Below are 15,379 nucleotides of genomic sequence, written 5' to 3' on the forward strand. Positions count from 1 at the left end.
TTGGGGTCACGGCCAACTCAGTCCCCTTGTTTCTCTCAGCCAAGCAGAGGGTGCATGAACAGACTGAGAGGCACTGGTTCCAGAAAAAGGTTGCATGGCTCTGCCCCTCAACCCTTTCCTACCCTTTGCAGGGGAGGCCTGACTCCTCACCAGCTCTCCTTGCCCTCTGAGAAGCTCCTCCAGCCCACCCATGGCTCCCCACAGATGTCACCGTGGCCCCAAAGGGCTCCTTTTCGAACTGCTCTTACCTTTGCGGAGTTCTTCAGCTGGTAGACAGCTGGGTCATCCCCAGACTTGCCAGCTGCAGCCTTTGTGGCGCTGATCAGATCCCCCAGCGCCTTGGCCACATCCTTCACGGCATTGATCAAGACCACCTGAGGGCAGAGAGGAGCCAGGTTGGGAAGGCAGGGGTTTGCAGAGGGAGGGGACAGGTGTGCCAGCGGCCGCTGCCTCATATGCATGCCACCCCAGCTCTCAGCCTGCTCCTTACCTGAGTCTCTGGGTCTTCTGAGCCCAAACTGGCAGCGCCAAGCTTCACCACCTCCGCTAGGCGTGTGATGGTGGCGACAGAGGACTGGGCCGCTTGGGCCAGCTTCTCCTGGCTGGCAGTGGCATTCTGGACCAGCACCTTGGTGTCCTCCACCAGTGCCTTTGCCGTCTTCAGGATGCCCTCCCTGCCAACAAAGAGTCATTCAGAGGCACTTGGCCGTAGGAGACATAGAACCGTAGAGTTGGAAGAGACCACTAGGGCCATCCAGTCCAACCCCCTTCTGCCATGCAAAGGATCCCCGACAGATGGCCATCCAGCCTCTGTTTAAAGACCTCCGAAAAAGGAGACTCTACCACTCGCCATTGAGGCAGCATATGTCACTGTTGAAGAATACTTATTGTTGGGAGGTTCTTCCTAATGTTGAGGTAGAATCTCTTTTCCCTGTAGCTTCCATCCATTGTTCCAGATCCTTCTCTCTGGAGCAGCAGAAAACAACTTCCTCCATTCTCAATGTGACACCCCTTCAAATACTTAAAGAGAGCTATCATATCACCCCTTAACTGTTTCTTCTCCAGGCTAAACATCCCCAGCTTCCTAAGTCTTTCCTCATAAGGCATGGTTTCCAGACCCTTCCCCATTTTAGTTGCCCTCCTTTGGACACATGGCTCCAGTTTCTCAACATTTTTGAATTGTTTTGCCCAGAACTAGACACAGAATTATTCCAGATGGGGCCTGACCAAAGCATAACAGAGTGGCCCTATTACTTCCCTTGACCCAGAAACTACACATGTCCCCCCCATGTTCGGTAGGGTGGGGGGCACAAGATCCCTGTGAATATGGAAAAACCACAAATAACAAAAACGCCATGTAGAGGACAGCTCTCTAGGAATCCCTAGGTCCTCCAGGGCAACTCTGTAGTCAATATCCAACAGACCATAGAATTGCGCCGGAGGAGCTACCAATGCCTAGTAGAGTATTCTCTCTAGGAATCTCTACATCCTCCAGTGCAACTCTGTGGTCAACGTACGACAGACACTGACCATAGAACTGCGCTGGAGGAGCTATAAATGCCTAGTAGAGTCTTCTCTCTAGGAATCTCTAGGTCCTTCAGTGCAACTTTTAGTTAAAGTTGACCACTGAGTTGCTCTGGAGGACTTAGGCGCATTACAGACCGCCGGATTGTGGCGGTCTGCTGCCGCCGCCACTTGCACCGTCCGGGAGCCACAGCCTTTAAATGGCGCGGCTCCCGGACGCTGCCGAGAAGGAGCGCGGAAATTGCGCTCCTTCTGAGGCCCCGGAAGAGGCACCGCAAAGCGCGCGGGGCGCATTTGCGGCGTCATTTCCGGGGCAACACGTGCGGACGCAACGCATCCAACACGTAAAGATGGCAGTGCCCGTGTGTATAGGGTGCCGCCATCTTTACGCCCTCGTCACGTGCTAGGGGTGAGGCCGGTGTGGAGGCTAGGTCCTTGGCCAACCCCTAGCAAGTGACGGGGGCGTATTAAAGGCCCGTCTATAACGTGCCTTAGATACTCCCCGAGAGAACATATTAATCATATCCATGAATAATCAAATCCGCAAATATCAAAGCCACAAATATGGAGGGATGAGTGTACTTCTATTGATGCAGCCTAGAGTCGCCAAAGACCCATAGGCGCCCTCCTCTCTTGGCCACCTCTCACCCCATACCTGTGGTCAGCAAAAGTCTCAGCGTTCTCCCGGTTGAGGGTGCCAGCCGTGGCAAACATGATGGTGGTATCCAGGTCAGCAATGATGCCAGAGACAGCACTGGCAGCGGTGATGCAGGCTTGGGTGCCCCGGTTGCCAGCCTGCAGGGCTGCCAACACATGAGACACCTGCGCAGGAGAAGGAAACGTGGATGATCACTAGGCTTACATATCTCTGCTCCTTAACCCCACAGCCATGACTGGCCCCTCTGCCTCCCTTCCCAGCCCCCAATACCTTTTCAGAGACCCTGCGCGCACACTCAATCAGCTCCTTCTTGGTGTAGCCATCACTGGGGCTGCACTGGAGGGCGCCGGCTTTGGTCACCAGGGCGGCGCAGCCGTGTCCCAGTTCCTGAACCCGGTTCTTGATGTGGGAGCCGATCTGGGCGGGAGGAAAATGGGGACAATTGCAAGAAGAGCCCTGGAAGTTTGGCCAGGCACCAATGGCCTGCCTCTTTCCCATTCCAAAGTCACCCCCCAAAGTCAACCTTGATGCTCCCCTCCTGCACCTCCATAGTCCCAGGCATTGAGATATGCTCCTGGAAAAGACACTCCAAGATCTGTGCCTTAAAGGCATCTCCTCCTCTGGTACAAACCTGTTCGGTGGCAGGCCAAAATGTGCAACTGGTCCACAGAGAGAAGACCCCCCCACACACACAGAGTCACTCCTTCCACTCACTTCCTCATTTTCGGCGGTCATGGCTGCTGGCTTGGCCTGTTGGGCCAGCTGCCCATAGTCGCTCGTAAGCTGGTTGGCCAGCGTGCCCAGTTCGTCTGGGTTGGTGGTAGATTTAGTGACCTGCAAAAAGGAGAGTAGGGAGTGAAGGGATGCTATGGAGAGCAGGGGGGATTCCCCCCAATGTAGGGGATTTGCAAGGGGCCCTTCGGCTCCATCCTGGACACAGAGGAACCTGTTTCCCCCCCCCACCCCCCCAACCCAGATGGCCTCCCTCATAGCTGCCCACAGCCCCCTTACTCACCATCTCTTGGACAGTCACAGCAATGGCTTTGGCCGTCTTCACCATGGTGGTCTGATAGTCCACAAAGGTCCCCTCTGGTTCTCCCACGGGGCCCTCGTCCAGCTGCAGAGAGAAGAAAGAGCCACACTCTTTCCACAGGATGCTAAGACAGAACATGGACCACCCCCACATTTTATTATTATTATTATAAATTTTATTGTTAAAAAAACAGAACAAATATAAAATCACCTTTTGTCTAACAAACATCAACAGTCACTTATCACTAATCACCATCTATAAAAATCTCCAACTGTTATTTTAACCACATTACAGTACCTCCTGAGGTTACTTAATTTTCCCATCATATACTAACATTTAAAAATCACTAACTCTTATCAAATTATAACTAAACCCCTAAGATCCATCAATTATTTTTTTATATTTGTGTCTATCTCTATCTATACCAGTTCTATTAATTACCTTGTTAATAATAATAATAATAATAATAAATTTTATTTGTATGCCGCCCTTCCTTCGATCAGGGCGGCTCACAACAGTAAAAACAAACAATTTTAAAATACAGCACAATAAAAATTACCGTAAAAGTACAATAAAAATATCCAATACACAATTATACAGCTCAAATCCAACAATAGAAAAAAGTCAAAAGAAAAACCCCATGACCCAACCTCTTGGCCACGAAAAGAGGAGGGAGGCCCGCAGGATATCTATTCGGGGAATGCCTGTTGGAATAGGAAGGTTTTTAAGTCCTTCCTAAATTGTTACACCTTTATCATCTTTTATTTTTCATTAACAGATAACTAAGAGGTACGTCGGTCAGTCAGCTGGCTGGCTGTGCTATCTTTGCATGATGCAGCTCTCAGCTCTGCCAAAGGCCGCGGGAGCTCCAAGGAGTCTGTTGCGCTTCCCACTCTCGGCCTTGATTGTGTGAAGGGCCACTCCTAGTGGCACTGGGCTCAATTGGAGGGGTCACTCTGACCTCCACAGACCCTCTGTGGCCTCCCAGGCAGATCTTGGCGCTGCATTCGCAAGAGAGGGCGGAGGGAGACTGCGCAAGTGAGCTCTGCCTTTGTGGTGGGCTGTAGCCGCCAAGATTACTGGGGTCTTCACACCCCTCTCAAAACCCCACCCCACACTCCATTACCTGAGGCTGCCAGCAGCCCAGTGGAATGAACCTCACCCAAGAACACCCTGCACTCCAGTATGATGCCCACCATCCTCAGGGTAGTGTCCACCCACCAGCCCACCCTGGCTGTCCATCAGCCCACTCGCTCCCTGGCGCACCTGGTTGATGGCTTGGGTGATGGAGTCCACCATGCCGCCCACTACACCTGCGGCGCTGGCAGCCTCGTTCAGGGTGGCGGTGAGGTCCTCCACAGCCTCCTTCATCATTTGCACAGCCTCATCGAGGGCCTCCTGGGTGTGAGGTGCTTGCTGTGGGGAGAGGGGACACAGGTAAGAATTTGGGGTAGGGGTGGTGGTGTTTGGGGGGCATAAGGGCACACTGGTGATGGTTGGTCACTCGGCAAGTGAGTAGACAGGTGTCAATGAGGACAATTCCAACTACACTCATCCCTCCATATTTGCGGCTTTGATATCTGCAGATCTGATTATTCACAGATTTGATTAATATGTTCTCTCTAGGAATATCTAGGTCCTCCAGTGCAGCTCTATGGTCAACTTTAACTAAAAGTTGCTTTAAAAGACCTAGAGATTTCTAAAGAGAATACTCCACTAGGCATTTATAGCTCCCCCAGCTCAACTCTATGGTCAACTTTAACCAAAAGTTGCAGAGAGAACCTAGAGATTCCTAGAGAGAAATGCTCTACTATGCACTTGTAGCTCCTCCAGCGCAACTCTATGGTCAGCTTCAACCCAAAGTTGCACTGCAGGACCTAGAGATACCTAAAGAAAAGACTCTACTAGGCATTTATGGCTCCTCCAGCAGAACTCTATAGTCAACGTTAACTAAAAGCTGCACTGAAAGACGTAGAGATTCCTACAGAGAATACTCTACTAGGCATTTGTAGCTCTTCCAGCACAGTCCTATGGTCAGTGTCTGTCAGATGTTGACCACAGAGTTGCCTTGGAAGACCTGGAGATTCCTAAAGAGGTGTCCTCTCAGGTCAAAACATGGACCTTTTGTTATTTGCGGGTTTTCCATATTCATGGGGGTTCTGTCCCTAACCCTAGCCAATATGGAGGGTCAAGTGTACTCTGTCCGTCACGGGGAAGCACAGTCCAGTTGCTCCAACCCCCCAACCTTACATCAGTCTCCCCAAATGGCACAGAACCCATGCTTGCCAGGCAACCACCCCAACCATCCGGACCTTAGGGTTGCCGCCGGCCTCCTTGGCTGTGTAGAGCATCTGAAGAGCCGACTCGGCCAACGTCTTGGTCTGGTCCAGGAGGTTCATCTGCTGCTGATGGTTGAGCATCTTGGAGGCTGCACCCACGGACGCCAACACCAGTGGCTCAAAGTACTGAGCCAGCTGCGACACCTTGAGAAGGGGAAACATAGAACTGTAGTCCTGGTGTCGAAGAAGGGACTCGGGGGCTGGCTCTTGCGCCAGAGGGGCATGCATGTGTGGCTGCCATCAGCCTCTGCAACAACTTCGCCTGCGGCAGCAAAGCAATCAGACTCCAGAGCAAGGCCAAGAGGTCCCCCCCACTGGCCCCCAAGCAAAGAGTTCCCTAAAGGGTCCTTGGGGAGGGCAGGGGTCAGCTAGAGCCAGAAGGGCTTGGGCGGCAGATAGCAGAGCCAGGGACACAAACATCAACATCTTTATCAATGACTTGGATGACAGAATTGGGGACATAGTAATCAGTGCTCAGCCATGGCTCCTCTTTTTTTCCACCCTGGAGATAAGTGACCAGTGAGGTGTCCAGTGGGGTTCTTTCTAGGGCCCAGTGCTATTCAACATCTTTATCAATGACTTGGATGACAAAATTGGGGGCATACTTATTGAATTTGCAGATGACACCAAATTGGGAGGAGTAGCTAATACCCCAGAGGACAGGACCAAAATTCAAAATGACCTGAACAGAATAGAAAGCTGGGCCAAAACTAACAAAATGAAATTCAACACAGAGAAATGTAAGGTACTGCACTTAGGGAGGAAAAATGAAATGCACAGATATAGGATGGGGGACACCTGGCTAAAGGAGACTTAAATGTATGAAAGGTATCTAGGAGTCCAAGTAGACCACAAGTCAACAGTGTGATGCAGCAGCTAAAAAGGCCAATGCCATTTCAGGCTGCATCAATAGAAGTGTAGTCTCTAGCTCAAGGGAAGTCATAGTGTATCTCTATTCTGCTTTGGTCAAGCCTCACTTGGAATAATATTGTGTCCAGTTCTGGGCACCACAATTCAAAAATGATGTTGAGAAACTGGAGCGTGTGAAGTTGAAGGCTTTCATAGTCGGCATCCATAGTTTTTGTGAAAGTTTTTCAGGCTATGTGGCCATGTTCTAGAAGAGTTTATTCCTGCCATTTCGCCAGCATCTGTGGCTGACCAGATGCTGGCAAAATGTCAGGAATAAACTCTTCTAGAACATGGCCACATAGCCTGAAAAACCCACAAAAAATTATAAAACTGGAGCATGTCCAAAAGAGGGCGAATAAAATGGTGAAGGGTCTGGAAACCATGCCTTATGAGGAAAGACTTAGGGAGCTGGAGATGTTTAGCCTGGAAAAGAGATGGTTAAGAGATGATATGATAGCCCTGTTTAAATATTTGAAGGGATTTCATATTAAGGATGCTGCTCCAGAAAATAGGACACAATGGATTCAAACTACAGAAAAAGAAATTCCAGCTTAATATTTTGAGGAATTTCCTGATAGTAAGGGCTGTTCAACAGTGGAACACACTCCTTCAATGGAGTTCAGGGAGTCTTCCTCCTTGGAGGTCTTAAACAGAGGATGGATGTCCATCTGTTGGGGATGTTTTGATTGAGAGTTCTTGCATGGCAGAAAGGGGTTGGACTAGATGGCCCTTGAGGTCCCTTCCAACTCTATGATTCCATGAAATGGGCACAGACTATTCTGTTCAACCAGCTGGCTTTTGCTTAAAGGGGCAGCAAACTCCTCCTCTACAAGGTGGAGCGTTTTGGGAGTCCCACATTACAAAGACTCCCTTTCCATATCTCTTGAGCACCCAACCACCCCAAAAGTTGGGGGGTGACTTTGGTGGGTCCTCATGCAACTAAGGGGAGTGGTTGAGTTTTACGTTTGGCAGGGAATGGCAGAGGCCACAACCTCCTTTCCCCCGGGGACTGAGCTTGGAAAAAGAAGGTGGGCAAATGGGCACAACTATGGTACCAGGCACCCTCTTCCCTGGTCCAGTTGTGGGGCAGAAGATTTCAGGGGAAAAAGGCATGCTCTCCTCATGCTTCCTATGTGGAGGTATGTGTGTAGGGAGGAAGGTCCAGCAGACCCCATGGCAGCAAAACAAAACAAACAAACAAGCTTCATTTATATACTGCTTCATACCGCTGAAGCAGTGTCTAAGCGGTTTACAACTGTAAGCCAATTTGCCCCCAACAATCTGGGTACTCATTTTAGCAACCTCCTCGGAAGGATGCAAGCCTGAGTCAAGCTTGAGCCCTTTTGCTGGTCTTGAACTCGCAACCTTATGGTTTTGAGTGAGTGGCTGCAGTACAGGCATTTAACCAGTGTGCCACCAGGGCACCCTCTGGGGGCCCCACATACAGGCCACCCTGACGTCAATCTTAAGAGCTGCACAATCATCCACATCCATAAGCAACATCCTTGTAAGGTGGCATTTGAGTGCCCTCCAGGGCAGCCCATGGGCAGCTCCTGGCTAAGACAGAAAGAGGACCCTTCAGCTCATAGGAACTGGAGGGACAGCTGACCCCTTCCTCCTTGAATTGAGGGTCTCCCCTTCCCATTCTCCCAGGGGCAGGAGGCAGGTGGCCTTCTGGCTTGGCTCACGGTGCTTAGCTGTGTGGTTCTCCCTCCTTTGTTCCCCCCAATTCCCAAACCCTCCTTGCAATACTTGTGGGGTGCTGCCCTCCGTCCTTCAGATGCATCCCCCCAAAAGGCTCTGGGGAAAGCCCCCCACACTTCTCGCCGCACCCACCATGCACTGGCTTGCTCCTACCTTGTGCCCAAGCTGGGAGGCTTCGGACCGTGCGGCTCCGGCCACTGGCTCAATGAGGTTGCTGATCTCCTGGACAGCCGTCAGCATCTGGTTGTGCAAGGCCTGGAAGCAGAAGCGGGGGGGGGGGGGGGGGGGAGAGAACTCTGCTCTTAGAAGGGCTGCCCCAAGGAAGCAGAGGGTCATCATTGCCTCTTCTGATGAACGGATGGACAAACAGACTGACAGCCAGGGTGGAGGCGAGGGTGACCCACCACTAGCAGCATCAGAAGATTATACAAGGCTGGCAATGCCACCACCATCCCCTTGCGCAGGACCCCTCTGCCGAGGGAGAGGACCCCTCTGGCTGACCAGACCCCACATGCCACATGCCATTCTCCTGCGCATCTCAGAGACATACCAGCAACAGAGACCTCCTCTTCATGCAAACTGGCCCAGTGCCCACACTCACCTCCTGGGAGATGCCCTCGCGAGGGGCCAACTGCTGGCTAATGGCAGCCAGAGAGGCCTGGTCCACATCCCGGATGCTCTTGGTCACTTGCTCAATGGCCTCGTCACATTCCCGCTGCCCAGGTGCCTTGTCCCTGAGGGAACGGCCGCAAGTGGTTGGTCAATCAGCCAACCAGCCTGCCCACGCCAGCCACAAGCAGTGCCCCCTCCCAAGCCCTGCATGGCACAGGAGTATCCAGAGGTAGCCAGCACTAGCATATTAAAAATCTCTTGTCGCTGCTGGGTCAGAAAACCAACCTGCCAAGCTGCCTGTTCCCCATTCTTTCATTTAAAATGTTATGGGGTAGAGGTCTAACTCTTTCCTACAACTCCTTCTGGATGCTGAATTATGCACTTCTGGGTTGGGTGTCTGGGGGCCCTGACTCAGGTGTAGCCCTTCTCTGGCCCTCACAGTACTGACCCCAGCAGAGATCACCAGAAAGTCCAGTCTCCCCACCAGCTAGTCTCCCCAATCCCAACTCTTGTCCGGCGCCAAATGGACCAAACTCACCTCATGTTGGTGATGAGCTTCTTGATGGAATCCGAAACAGTCCGGGAGTGTCCAGCCAGGACAGACCATTTGGGGGGGTCCTTTGGGTTGACGGCCAGCGAGCGTGCCGTCTGGATGAGGCCAGCGGAGCTTTCCAGCATGGTTTTGGCCGAGGAGACGATGGGCTCCATGGCTCGGCGGCCCTGGCGGGAACGGAGAAAGTCATCAAGGCTGCCTGGCTGTGCCTCCACAAAGACCCCCTCCTCTAAAGGAGGCTGCCCCTGGCACCTGAGGGTCAGCAGAGGTCCTGGTACCCCAACCCCTCCTTCCCGCCACCCTTGTGGTTGCAGAGCGATACCTCTGGGCTGATCTGAGCTGGAACAGTGGCAAACTCAGGGTTGGCGGCAAAGGCGCTGAGGTTGTCCACAGCCTCGATCAGGGGGGCGGTGGCTTCGCGGCAGCGCTCCCGGTTCTCTGGGGTGAACGCACCGTCCAGGGCCTGGGGGGGGGGAGAGACACAGCCAGGCAGGGTCTTCAGTTCCCTCTTCATGGTGGAGAAGCTGAAGTAGACCCCCACCCACACCACCCCGTCCCCACTCCTCTGGACAGCCACCCTTCAGCCTGACCCATGGCGGGAAAGCAGAACGCTGTAAATGGCACCTGGAAGGTGGACAGTAAACCTCTTGCTGGCGAAATATCTTTTGACTCCTAGTCCCATCATCCCTAAGCACTGACTGTGCTGCTGGAGCTGCTAGGAAAAGGATCTAACCTGCCTTTGATGCAGAATCTGATAACTTTCTACCCCCGGCAGGGCAGGCATCCTGCACCCCTCCAAAAATTGCTAGACTGCAGTTCCCAACAGCGCAACAGTGGTTAGGGCCCCTGGGAATGATAGGCTTCACCCCATTAGCCAAAGAAGCCTTCTTTAACGTTAAAAAGGCCATATTGGGGGGGGGGGGGAATCCTGCACTGGCTCCTTGCGATGGACACTGACAGACAGGGCTAACATGGAATTGTGTGTTGGAAGAAAGAGGTGCAACTTAGAAGCCTCATTTTTAAAAATTCTTTTGGACAATTTTGAAAATCCTGCTGAACTGAAAACTGTCTGCCCTGCACCCAGGACTCAGCACCATTTACTAATGACCTGTTGGTTGGCCTTGGCTGTGGCCTGAGATGGAAAACCCAATGCCTTCTCACATCAAGGAAACAAACAGTAGGAGCATCTCCTTCCCATCCTTTGCGTGCAGAAGGAGGTAGTTCTGGATCCCAGCTGTTGCCCCCTCCATCATTATTCAAGTGCCAGGTGCCAGCTTTATTGCCCAGGGGCTGGTGGTCCACAGGTTCAAATCCCACCATTACAGACTGATGAGCCTCCTCCAGACACGCTGCCCACCACCTCCCACCCTTGCCCAGGATGCCGGGTACCTTGATGGTCTTGACGAGGTTGGCAGTACTGTTGGCCACCTCCTTGGCCGACTGGACAAACTGGCGCTTGGCCACAGGGTTGGCCGTGCGGGAGGAGGCCAGGCGGCAGGTGTTGCAAAGGGCGGATGTGTGCTTGGCCACAATGGTGGCTGCTGACAGGACCTGCGGGGCAAGGAAGGGTCACTCGTCTCGGCCAGCCAACCATCTGGATCTACGACTGCCCTCCTTTACCCCATCTAGACAGAAGGCAGGAAGGACACACTTCCCTTCTCCCTTTCTGGGACCCCTTCTTTCCCTTCTGGTCGCCGGCCAACAACCCATGGACCGTGTGGCATTTCTTGGGCTGCAGCCCATCCATGTCTGCAGGGTACCCCCCACTCTCCGCAATGTGACTTGCAAGTCCCTCCTGCTCAGCAGGTCATGCCAGTGTTGACCCTCCCTGCTCAAAAGCTGCCCCTTACCTGGGATTGGGTGCAAGCCGGGTCAATCAGGTTCTGGCAGGCCATCTGGATGGCTTGGTTGGCTCGGGCAAACTGGGTGGGGTCCACTAGGCCTTGCTGCCCGGCCTGGCTGTTTGGATCAGAGACGCCAACCAGGTAGGCTGCCTGGGAGCAAAGGTTGGTCAGAGGAAAGGTGAGATAAGCCCAACAAAGGTGGGGCATGGTAACCGGTGGGGAGGGACTCTAGGGAACCCCCACGTTCTTGGCCACATTCCACCTCCATTGTGGGGCTCCAAACAGAAAACAGCATGGCAGCCTGAGGGTAATAAAGAGCCCCCTCTTCCCGCACTACCCTACCTGAGCGGCGGCTTCGGTGAAACCGCAGAGGGCCTTGGAGGCGGTGCTGATGGACTCGCCAAATTCGGGCAGCTTGCTGTTCTTGGCATTCTGGGAAATGCCTGCCATTGCCTCCCCCAGGACCTGCGGGAGAAAAGAGGAGCCAACCGGTCAGGATGTTTCAACTACTCAGAGCCTCCTAAGGACATGTATTTCACAGTGACAAAGCACACAGAAAAGCCAGCTTAGCAAATTCCCTGCAGGGCTCACCACATACTGTTGGGCATGCTTTAATGGAGAGTTCCTGCATGGCAGGATGGGATTGGACTGGATGACCCTTGTGGTCTCTTCCAACTCTATGATTCTACAATAGCATCCAGAGCAATGACACAAGTACCTTTTGCAGCCCAAACAGAGCTGCTTTATGTGTGACAAAGGAATCCCAATCTGACAGTAAACAGTCTTCACAAAAGGACTCTCGCTCTGCAGCAAGGCCAAGATCTGTCCCTTCCTTTGCAGATACTGGATGGGCATTACTCAAGAGTGCTTCAGTTAATCAATAATAATAAATAGTAAATTTTTATTTACATCCTGTCTCTTCCTGTAGGATCGAGGTGGTTTACAATCATGGTGAAACTTAATGCAATGATACAATGGTAAAAGCCAAATATAACAATACAGAATACAGTTGCCCTTCCAAGTCTGCGGACATGAAATTGGCAGACTTGGCAATCTGCAGAGGGGCGACCCTGCCACTGAGGTGAATAGGACATGCTCCTGCATGCGCAATGTGTAAGAGCGCACCCCATTCATTTCAATGGGGCTTGTTTATCTGCAAGCTTCCTAACTTGTGGGGAGGGGGATCCGGAATGGATTCCCGGAGAGTTAAGAGGGGCAACTATATAACAAAAAATAACAAATATCTCTCCCACCAACATAACAATTTAAAATTCCCTTCCAGCAATAAAGTACATCTCATCTGTAATATGATCACACAACAACAAAGAGATGGGTATCCAGGGACATTTTGTATGTCTCTGGCAGATGGACCTTGGGGTCCCTCCTTCCTACTCTTTAAGATCCTTTGATTCTAAAAATCTCTTCCTATGACAGATGCAGCAGCCAAAAGAGCAGCATGAGAGATTCGCTGCCTTTCCCTCACCACAAATACAGGGCCACAAACCTTTGTGATCATGCCTGCGTCTTTCTTTCAAGAAAGATGTTAATAATAATAATAATATAATTTATTTGTATCCCGACCAATCAAGGGGAATCCGAACGGCTAACAGCAGTGGGGAAATACAATATAAAAATTACAGTAAGCAATCAAGCAAATTTAACAAATACAATAGCAATTTAACAGTACAATACAAATGTAACAAATACAACAGCAATCAACAAAGAAAAGAAAAACATTGCAATCCAATGAATTCCCAGTCCCCCAACACAGGTTCAAATCGCAACAAAAAATACATGGCAACTATAACAACAGTAAAGTTAACAAAGCAAAATACATAAAAATTAATAGAATAATTTGGTAAATGTGCTTTTCAGTGAGGCGAAGAGAAGCATTTGCAAATACTCACCCCTCCATATTTGCGGATTTGATTATTCACGAATTTGATTAATATGTTCTCTCTAGGAATATCTAGGTCCTGCAGTGCAATTCTATGGTCAACTTTAACTAAAGGTTGCACTGAAATGTCAAGGAAATGCAACATGGGACATGCAGTTATAGAAATAAAATATGTATGTGAGAGTCAGAATGACTAAGCATGAACAATTAAGAAATCACACAGCTGTAAAGGATGATATAATTTAGAAGTCTTGGGAGCCAAGGACAAAATTAAGGAATGTACATTGGTAACACCTGAGACTTGTTACATGTACAAGGTGATCAGATGATGTTCATGGGTTGGACTTGAGTATGGGATGAACAAAGTCAACCAATCATTGTGAATGTACACACCCACTGGGTGGTAATTGTCTAGTGGGTGGTAACAAACATTTGCTATAATAATTGCCAGTTTTGCTAATGTAACTTGTGGGTAGTTGAGGAGTATTGGTAGAGTGTAGAGATATTGTGGATTGTTGGGCATATAGAGATAGTAACTGTATATAGTAGAATAAAGTAGATCTTTTATCTAAGACTACTGAGTTGTGTTGGTGTCTTGAGTGAAGATACAAGAACCAACAGAATCCTGATGGTGTTTGGAGACATCTGAAGAAGAAGAAGAGTGAGAAGGCTTGGAGAAGTTTGTCAGGGTCTTCAGCCTATTCTCAGAAAACTCTGCTGCTTTGGGAGAAAGCAATAACCACTGACCAAAGCTGGTCAGCTCAGCTTCATTAACAAGGTGGTGAGTTACAGCCTGAGGTGAAGAGCAACAACTCCCATCATCCCTGACATGAAAGACCTAGAGATTCCAAGAGAGAACACTCTGCTAGGCCATTGTAGCGCTTCCTATGGTCAGTGTCTGTTGGACATCAACAACAGAGTTGCCCTGGAGGACCTAGAGATTCCTGGAGAGGTGTTCTCTCAGGTAAAAGCATGAAAACATGGTGTTTTTTGTTATTTGCATTTTTCCATATTCATGGGGGTTTTGTGCCCCTAACTCTAGCGAATACGGAGGGACAAGTGTACTGAGTTCTTTCATGGTTTGTTTTCAACAAGTAAGCAGTAGTTATAGGATCATAGAATCACAGAATCCTAGAGTTGGAAGAGAATTCAAGGGCCACTCAATCCAACCCCCTTCTGACATGCAGGAACTCTCAATCAAAGCATCCCCATTGACAGAAGGCCATCCAGCCTCTATTTCAAGACTTCCAAGGAAGGAGACGCCACCACTCTCTGAGTCATGGGGAAGCTTGAAAATCAGACCTAAATCCTAGTCCAGTCTGGCTCACCTTGGAGTTCTCCATAACGCTATCCAGACAGTTGAAGTAGGACATGTCATTGACCGCCTGGGTGGGATTCTCCAGGAGTTCTCGGACAGTCTGGAGGGCAACAGGAGAGGAAAGAGCTAGAGCAGCGTGCCACCCCCAAGACCCCTGACTGCCACGACCAGGTCCAGCCCATCTGGACAAACGGCGTGGCATGTCCCCTGCCGCTTCACCTCACCTCCAGCTCCCTCAGGGCATTGTCGCACTCCTTCTGGCCTGGCGCTTGCTGGGTGCACATGGTGATCAGCTGGTTGATGCTGTCCGTCACAGCGCTACAAGAAGAGTGGGCAGAAAAGGTAAATGCAATAGTCAGGAGCGCCTGTTATCAGCTTCAGCCAATACGCCAGCTGCACCCTTTCCTTGAACTGGGGGACATGGAAACTGTGGCACATACGCCAGTAACCTCATGACTCAACTTCTGCAATGCGCTCTACATGGGGCTACCCTTGTGCCTAGCCAGAAACTTCAGTTAGTTAAAAACATGGCAGCCAGGTTGGTCACTGGGAGACCTAGAAGTGACCACGTAATATCCATCCTAACATAGCTTCACTGGCTGCCTGTTAGTTTCCAGGCGCAGTACAAGGTGTTGGTAATGACCTTTAAAGCTCTACATAGCTTAGGTCCAACCTATCTAAGGGATCGCCGCCTTCCGTACAATCCACCCCATGAACTCAGGTCTGGGAAGAATTTATTGCAACCTATAAAGACCAGGTTAATGGCAACGTCCCAGAGAACCTTTACTTTAGATTATAGAATGGCCTGCCAAAGGAGATCCATCATATTACCAACTTAAACAGCTTTAAAAAGGCCATGAAGATGGATCTCTTCTGGCAGGCCTTTCACTGAATAGCAAACCACCAGCTGAATTCATAACCCCACTACTTGCACCCCATCTGCCTGTCTCTGATTATTTTAACTGTATTGCTTTTAACGTTTTCTTCT

The 15,379-nt window shown here is 50.5% G+C and overlaps 1 protein-coding gene across 4 annotated transcripts in view; it reads right to left on the reverse strand.

Annotated features, from left to right (window-relative positions):
- TLN1 (talin 1) overlaps positions 1 to 15,379 on the reverse strand; it is a 70,912-nt gene that overhangs the window by 12,164 nt on the left and 43,369 nt on the right. For all 4 annotated transcript variants that reach the window (XM_089498486.1, XM_089498478.1, XM_089498497.1 and 1 more), the window contains 17 exons: positions 14,616 to 14,709; positions 14,402 to 14,491; positions 11,519 to 11,641; positions 11,183 to 11,326; positions 10,722 to 10,883; positions 9,655 to 9,795; positions 9,318 to 9,499; positions 8,769 to 8,901; positions 8,321 to 8,422; positions 5,528 to 5,698; positions 4,482 to 4,631; positions 3,198 to 3,299; positions 2,897 to 3,016; positions 2,453 to 2,599; positions 2,180 to 2,346; positions 491 to 674; positions 249 to 374 (listed from right to left, as the gene is read on the reverse strand). In XM_089498486.1, the coding sequence (XP_089354612.1) occupies positions 249 to 374; positions 491 to 674; positions 2,180 to 2,346; positions 2,453 to 2,599; positions 2,897 to 3,016; positions 3,198 to 3,299; positions 4,482 to 4,631; positions 5,528 to 5,698; positions 8,321 to 8,422; positions 8,769 to 8,901; positions 9,318 to 9,499; positions 9,655 to 9,795; positions 10,722 to 10,883; positions 11,183 to 11,326; positions 11,519 to 11,641; positions 14,402 to 14,491; positions 14,616 to 14,709 (2,338 nt within the window). The remainder of the gene's footprint in view (positions 1 to 248; positions 375 to 490; positions 675 to 2,179; positions 2,347 to 2,452; positions 2,600 to 2,896; positions 3,017 to 3,197; positions 3,300 to 4,481; positions 4,632 to 5,527; positions 5,699 to 8,320; positions 8,423 to 8,768; positions 8,902 to 9,317; positions 9,500 to 9,654; positions 9,796 to 10,721; positions 10,884 to 11,182; positions 11,327 to 11,518; positions 11,642 to 14,401; positions 14,492 to 14,615; positions 14,710 to 15,379) is intronic.

This window comes from Sceloporus occidentalis, unplaced genomic scaffold (assembly GCF_023333645.1).
Source record: "Sceloporus occidentalis isolate IW3139 unplaced genomic scaffold, rSceOcc1.0.p SCAF_1, whole genome shotgun sequence".
In the NCBI taxonomy this organism is placed as follows: domain Eukaryota; kingdom Metazoa; phylum Chordata; class Lepidosauria; order Squamata; family Phrynosomatidae; genus Sceloporus; species Sceloporus occidentalis.